This window comes from Borostomias antarcticus (genome assembly GCF_949987555.1).
Source record: "Borostomias antarcticus genome assembly, chromosome: 20".
In the NCBI taxonomy this organism is placed as follows: domain Eukaryota; kingdom Metazoa; phylum Chordata; class Actinopteri; order Stomiiformes; family Stomiidae; genus Borostomias; species Borostomias antarcticus.
This window is the reverse complement of record NC_140253.1, coordinates 4,187,058-4,194,557: the sequence shown is the minus strand read 5'-3', so window position 1 is coordinate 4,194,557 and position 7,500 is coordinate 4,187,058. Positions and strand designations below refer to the sequence as shown.

The 7,500-nt window shown below is 51.0% G+C and overlaps 1 protein-coding gene across 1 annotated transcript in view; it reads right to left on the bottom strand.

Annotated features, from left to right (window-relative positions):
• The window catches only part of inpp4b (inositol polyphosphate-4-phosphatase type II B), a gene marked incomplete at both ends in the record, with an annotated part of 127,983 nt that overhangs the window by 73,287 nt on the left and 47,196 nt on the right, over positions 1–7,500 (bottom strand). The window contains 2 exons of the mRNA XM_084454468.1: positions 3,725–3,867; positions 4,522–4,601. Of these exons, the coding sequence (XP_084310594.1) occupies positions 3,725–3,867; positions 4,522–4,601 (223 nt within the window). The remainder of the gene's footprint in view (positions 1–3,724; positions 3,868–4,521; positions 4,602–7,500) is intronic.

Below are 7,500 nucleotides of genomic sequence, written 5' to 3'. Positions count from 1 at the left end.
CAAGCAACCAACCAAGCAGCCAACCAAGCAAGCAACCAAGCAACCTAGCAACCAACCAACTAAACAACCAACCAAGCAACCAACCAACCAACCAACCAACCAACCAACCAACCCAGCAGCCAACCAAGCAGCCAACCAAGCAAGCAACCAAGCAACCAAGCAACCAACCAAGCAAGCAACCAACCAAGCAGCCAACCAACCAAGCAAGCAAGCAACCAAACAAGCAAGCAACCAAGCAACCAACCAAGTAACCAACCAACCAAGCAACCAACAAACCAACTAACCAAGAAACAACCAACCAACCAACCGTCAATTTCACAAAAGCCGCCCGACACACACAACTTTGACTTTGCACAAGCTTGGCACTATAGAGATTAAAGAGATCAAATACATACTGTATACGATACAGTATATCCTGCAGCAGACACACACACACACACACACACACACACACACACACACACACGATGCAGAGCCAGCACAAACTCAGTACTCAACAACATAACAGCTCCCCCCGTTCTCCGTGAGCGATGAGCGGCCTTCCATCATGATAACCATCAGACAGTGGGGCTAACAACAGGAACAGGAAGTGATTTAGCGCAGCGTTCGTACACGTAATAGGGGGGCCGGAGGTTGGCCGCTCAGCGCCACGGTGACGGCACATTAGGCGGCTCTGGGAAATGGTATGTCATGGCCAGGTGACGCCTACCGTCACCATGGCTACAGGGGGGCGCTATACCGGTGAAGACATGGGGGGGGGGGGGTCTAGGGCGGTCGTCCACGGGGGGCGTAGATCAGAGAGGCTGTCAATGACAGCGCACACACACACACACACACACACACCGTTTGTAGAGCGACACTAACTCATTGTGAAAAGAGGGGATATGAGTGTGAGTGCTGTTGCCAGGCAGACGAGGACAAGAGCAAGTGTTCCGGTGTAAGCGTACGTGGGTGTGTGTACATGTCAATGAGTGTGTGTGTGTGTGTGTGTGTGTGCGCGTGTGTGCATGAGTGTGTGTTTACAGTATATGTGTGAATTTGTGTGTGTGTGTGTGTGTAGGTGTGAATGAGTGAGTGTGTTCGTTTGTGCGTGTGTGTGATTATCTTGAAAATACATCGTTTCAAAAGCATACAAGCCCAGGTAAGAGAAACATGAGAAGACACACACACACACACACACACACACACATTCCAGTATTGTCACAGTGACTATTTTAATGTCATCGTCTCGTCGTCGTCCAACATGGACGGTGAACAACACCAGTAGGCCTGCGTCTGTCGCCATGTGACTGTTAATCATTAAAGCCGAACCGCACGGCACCACATCTCCACATTAGTGTCTCGGGGTTTGTTTGATTGAGTTTCAAACACCCCACTTACTCCCTCAGCAAATACAAGCCATCAACATTTCTGTCAGTCGCATTGAGTTAGAAATGGTAAATGGTAAATGGACTGCACTTATATAGCACTTTTATCCAAAGCGCTTTACAATCATTCACACACACATTCACTCACCAATGGCGGCAGTTGCCTTGCAAGGTGCTAGCCTGCTCATTGGGAGCAATTTGGGGTACAGTGTCTTGCCCAAGGATACTTTGACATGTCCGACAGGTGGAGGCGGGATTCGAACCGCCGACCCTACGATCACTGAGCCACAGCCGCCCTTAGAATGCTTTTGGATTGAAGTTGGTCGAAAGCTCTTTTCAAAAGGTAAAAACCATCCACCTACGTCTCTTAAATACGAGCAATGCAATGCAACCTTTAAAAGGTGTTTATTTCTATGCAAATGATGTAGGAATGTTGACCTATCCTTTTAATGGAATATGACTGATCCGGCAATCTCTCTCAAACCAGCGTCGAGGAGGGTACGAGTGTTTGCCTCCATCAAAACTTCAAACAAACCTGCCTGTGTGTGTGTGTGTGTGTGTGTGTGTGAGTGTGTGTGAGTGTTTGTGTGTCTGTGATTCTCTGTAATCTCTGCGATTACACGTCTACAGTACAGTTTATGCACGCATGTATTTGTGTGATGTGCGCACGCACGTGTGTGCGTGCGTGCGTTTGCGAGGCGGCTACATCGTGAGCCGCTGTCGTCAGCACTTCAAGACTTTCCGTTGGGCCTAGGGGGCGGGGCCAGCTCTAAGGAGGGGGCGGGGCCAGCTCTCAGGAAAGGGGAGGGAGCAGTCGGCTGCGCTCACTCTCATTGGACACGACGCTGTCACAGAGACTCCGAAAAAATAAAACGTGATCCAAACCTAACCTGGTCTCGGCTCTCGCTGGCAACAAGACAATTGGTGACAAACATTCCATCAGCCAGACATGGAAGTGAGAGGGAGAGTGTGAGAAAGAGAAAGAGAGAGAGAGAGAGAGAGAGAGAGAAAGGAAAATAAAGGAAAATAAAAAGTGTGAAATGAGACGTTTGGCAGCCTTGAAAATCTCTGAATGTTCTATAGAAAGTGTTCCCTGAAGGTGTGAACATTATAGAAGGCAGGGACGAGATAGAGAGAGAAACAGAGATAGAGAGAGAGAGAGAGAGAGAGAGAGAGAGAGAGAGAGAGAGAACGCACATGCCCGTGGTCAAATACCAATTTCGCTCATACATTTGCTCTGGGTCTACGAACTTCGAAAGCTTATTAAGGGGCCCTAGCCAGTCAACGACAAGCTGCCTTCTACAAACGTCGCAGTCTCTTCAGACAAAGGAGGGGTGGAGCAGCGCTGCTTAGAAGTAGTCCGTTTCTTTCAGTGGAGAAAAACAACATTTGTCTGACTATGAAGAGAGAGAGAGAGAGAGAGAGAGAGAGAGAGAGAGAGAGAGAGAGAGAGAGCGAGAGAGAGGACTGGGACCAGGCTTAACCAGTTACAGAGTACTCTCCTCACATCTATTGTGTTATAGCGCTGGCGCAGTAGCTGTAATGTGGCATCGGACTCGCTGGCACTCCGAGGCACGACAACAGAGGGGTGAGTTCCAGCTGCCTGCGTGTCGGGCAGGACGTCTGTGTTCGTGTCCTGCCATTGGAATCTGGAATCTCTCACCTGACCGGTTGTGCTGAACTCAGCCAAACAGAATACTGGATCAAAATCATCAGCCAGTGTGTGTGTGTGTGTGTGTGTGTGTGTGTGTGTGTGCGTGTGTGTGTGTGCGTGTGTGTAGCAACACCATTACAATACTAGCTATGATGCTCTCCCCAGGGACTGGTCCAGTCTGGTTTGAGCTGGTGTGTGTGTGTGTGTGTGTGTGTGTGTGTGTGTGTGTGTGTGTGCGCGTTCATTAGCGTCGAGGAGAACAGAGCGAGAAAGAGAGAGCAGCGGTGACACGCCAACGACATCGAGACCACGGCGAGACCGGACTTCATCGTCAACCAAAATCCATCAGCCGGGTTGCCAGGTTTGTCACGTCCCCAGCCGGGTTGCCAGGTTTGTCACGTCCCCAGCCGGGTTGCCAGGTTTGTCACGCCCCCAGCCGGGCGGGGTTTCAAAGAAGGAAATGGAGAATCCAGACGACAGGAGCAGACTGTCAGTGTCACAGTGGATGTAGTGCAGTGTACCACCACGGGGGCAGGACATAAATTCAGTTAACAAATCAGTTCGCTCGCCAAGTTCCTCTCTTCCTCTGCGTGCGGCTTCTCTTTCATCCTACGACCAGAACTGGGAGAGGATGTCACCCTGTGACACGCACGCCCGCGCGCGTGTGTGTGTGTGCGCATGGCACCAAGGGGCAAAAGCCCACCAGAGAAGAAGAAGAAGAAGAAGAAGAAGCCTCGGTCGGAGTTCTCGGTGGCGTAATCTCTGTCGGGCGCTTCATAACAACACGCTATAGCGACACGCTCATCGACGCCGACTACATAATCTCTGTCCTCGTGCGTCCCTCCGCTGTCAGTCACGCCGAGGACAATTACAACCGGGTACCTCTCACCCCTGGGGAATGAGAAGGAATAGCTGGATAAGAGGGAGGGAGAGAGAGAGAGAGAGAGAGAGAGAGAGAGAGAGAGAGAGAGGAGGAACATAGAGGCACTGATATAGAAACGTACCCAGCGGAGAAGAAGAAGCAATAAGCAGTGGCGCGGGAGCGCGGTCGCACGACAGCGGGTTACGATCACACAAACCCCCCTCGCGTGCGCCCGATCGCTACAGTACAAGGGCTCAGCAGTATGGAGCAAACCTGCTCTCCTCCACAACCGCACAATCTCTATTTCTATCTCTCTGTCTCACTCTCTCTCTATTTCTCCGTTGCTCTCGTGCCGTCTCTCTCTTTCAGCTCTTTCTCTCTTAGCTCTCTCTCTCTCTCTCTCTCAACATCTTGTGTTCTTTACCCAGAGCCCCCAAGGACGGACGCCCAGAGTTCCACAAAACAATTACTCTGCCTTGAAAAGCAGCGCAGTGGGCTACAGCACCAGCGAGCTCTCTGTGAGTGTAGCAGAGAACCAGGAGACGCACAGGTGAGACTGCTGAGGAAGGGAGGAGGAGGAGGAGGAGGAGGAGAGGAGAGGAGGGGGAGGAGAAAGCGGGCGTTGGAAGTCGGCGTACCTTAGACTGAGAGTCAGCTGATCGTCCTTGGAGCGCAGCAGGTCCCCGAGGGAGAAGGTGGCGCTGCCCAGGAGGCTGCTCTGTGGAACACAGGGAGGCAACAGGCAATCGGTTAGCCATCATCAGCTACATCGGGCGCACTCGATTCGGTCGGCCGGGTACAACGAAGCCAGTACCAAAAGTGCGAACGTTGATGTAAATCAAACAAATGCGAAGGAATTGATCTGATCGATGTGTCTGAGCCAGACCTGTTGCAGACATGGGCTAAATGGTTCTCACTGAAGGGTACTACACGATTACAAAATACATACAGCATATAATATTGATTTAACGTCACAACTCCAGCGACAGAAACGAACAGCAGGACTTTGACTCAAAGCTAAATCTAGCGGGTGTTCTTTCCGTGGCCGCCCTTTAAAATGTGCTGACGCGGGGGCTCGTCGGGTTTGGAGGCACACACCGTGTAAAGGCGAGTCCTTACCGCAGTGGCGCCGGTTCGAATCCGGCTCAAGAACTTTACTACAGCTCATCCTCTCTCTCTCTCTCTCTCTCTCTCTCTCTCTCTCTCTCTCTCTCTCTCTCTCTCTCACCTTTCCTGTCTACATACTGCCCTATAATAAAGCAGAAATGCCCTCCAGAAAATATTTCTCTTATTAACTGAAAAAACCCTGACATGCCAGTCATCATCACCGCGGGAACACGGACGACAGAGGAACAGTAGAACGTCTCCTAGAACACGGACGACAGAGGAAGCAGTAGAACGTCTCCTAGAACACGGACGACAGAGGAAGCAGTAGAACGTCTCCTACGGCGTGGAGCTGGTTTAGATTAGATTAGTAGGTTAGATTGCGTCTGTCTTCTGTGTGTTAGAGAGCGTAACTCCAGTCTGGCTCCTCGCCAGCACTTCCACCCCAGGAACATGCTCAATCACAGAGACTCGGACCAGGGCAAGCTCCAGTATACACACACACACACACACACACACACACACACACACACACACAGGTTCTACACACACACACACACACACACACACACACACAGGTTCAGAACACACACACACGCACACACACACGCACACACACACACACACACGCACACACACACACACACACACACACACACACACACACACAGGTTCTACACACACACACACACACACACACACACACACACACACACACACAGGTTCTACACACACACACGCACAGGTCATACACACACGCATGCACCAACGCACCAACGCACACACACACACACACACACACACACACACACACACACACACACACACACACACACACACACACACACACACACACACATACACACAGGTCAAACACACATACGCCCTAACACATTCCTGACAACTGGCAGCCAGGGGCGTGATGTGAATGGGGGAGTCAGCGCACAAGAACTGGGTCACGGTGAGTGAGGTACGGAGTGAGCCCATCAATAACAGAGAGAGAAGGATGACACACACACACACACACACACTGTACACACACACATACTGTACACACACACACACACACACACACACACACATACTGTACACACACACACACACACTGTACACACACACACACACACAGACTGTACAGTACACATGCGCACAAACACACACACACACCTTCCCATGCCCCTGACTTGAGGTCAGCACACATGCATACTGTACATACGCGCACACATACTGTACATATACTGTACGTACACACACACACACACACACGTTCCCATGCCCCTGACCTAAGGAGGTCAGCACACACACACACACACACACACACACACACACACACACACCATATTTACACACTCTTAACTGGTGTATACTGTCAACAGCATGGACGTACAGTAGCATCTCTATACAGGACCTCCATGACAGAGTGTAATTAAACACAATAACACAGACCCGCCACAAACCTCTGCTCTGTTAGATAATGAGCCTGGCTCAAACACGGCCACCATGGAATGACACACACACACACACACACACACACACCCCCGTCCAACGAGGCTCGCGACGGGTCTGTGCTACTGGACTAGTGGTACTGGTTCTATCCTTGAGAGTTTTTGTTGTTGTTTGTATTGTAATGTAATAATAATGAGAAGCCGCGATTGATTAATGAAATCAATCGACTGGATGAGGCGATGAGGAAAAAAGCCTCTCTCGAAATGAGCGGACATAAAATGTGCAGCCTGAATGGATTTTAACATTTAACACTCGCAATATAGCCTACAGAAAGCCTTGGACATGTGCGTTTGTGTGAGAACCTTGAGGGAGGAGGAGAGGGAGGGGGAGGAGGGAGGGAGGAGGAGGAAATTAGGGAGGGAGGGGGGAGCAGGGAGGAGGAGGAGGGAGGGAGGGGAGGAGGAGGGGGAGATTATGAAGAGTGGGAGAGGATGGGAGCGAGAGATGTGAGAGACATGTAGAGAGAGAGAGAGAGAGAGAGAGAATCTAAGCAGGGGAAGAAAGATGGAAAGAGAGAGAGAGAGAGAGAGAGAGAGGGGGGGGGGGTCTTGACCTGTGACTGTTGGACTAGAATGCCTCTAAACATGGTGGCTGATGGGTAGTGTGGTTTCAAGGCGTTATATTAAGCGCCGGTGTCACGCAGTTAGTAGAAGTCAGAGGGGAACCCTCTCTCACGATTGGCCAGGCTTCACACGCCGGTGGTCATCCTGTTACCATGGAGGTAGGACTTCCTGGTCAGTCGTCGCCCGGGTGACAAGGCAAGGGGGCCGGAGGTCACGTGACAGGGGTGGGGGGCCAAACAGGAAGTGGGTGGACATTCTCCCGCCCACCGGGCACGGCAGCGTCCTACAGCACGCTGTCATCTGTTACTAGGCCAACATGAGAAAGGTTTAGGGACCAGATGACCTGTTTACACACACTGAGAGGACTGGAGGACTTTTTTTTTTTAAAATTTGTTTTACTACATGGCTCTCTTTCTATCTCTCTTCCTCTCTCTCTTTCTCTCT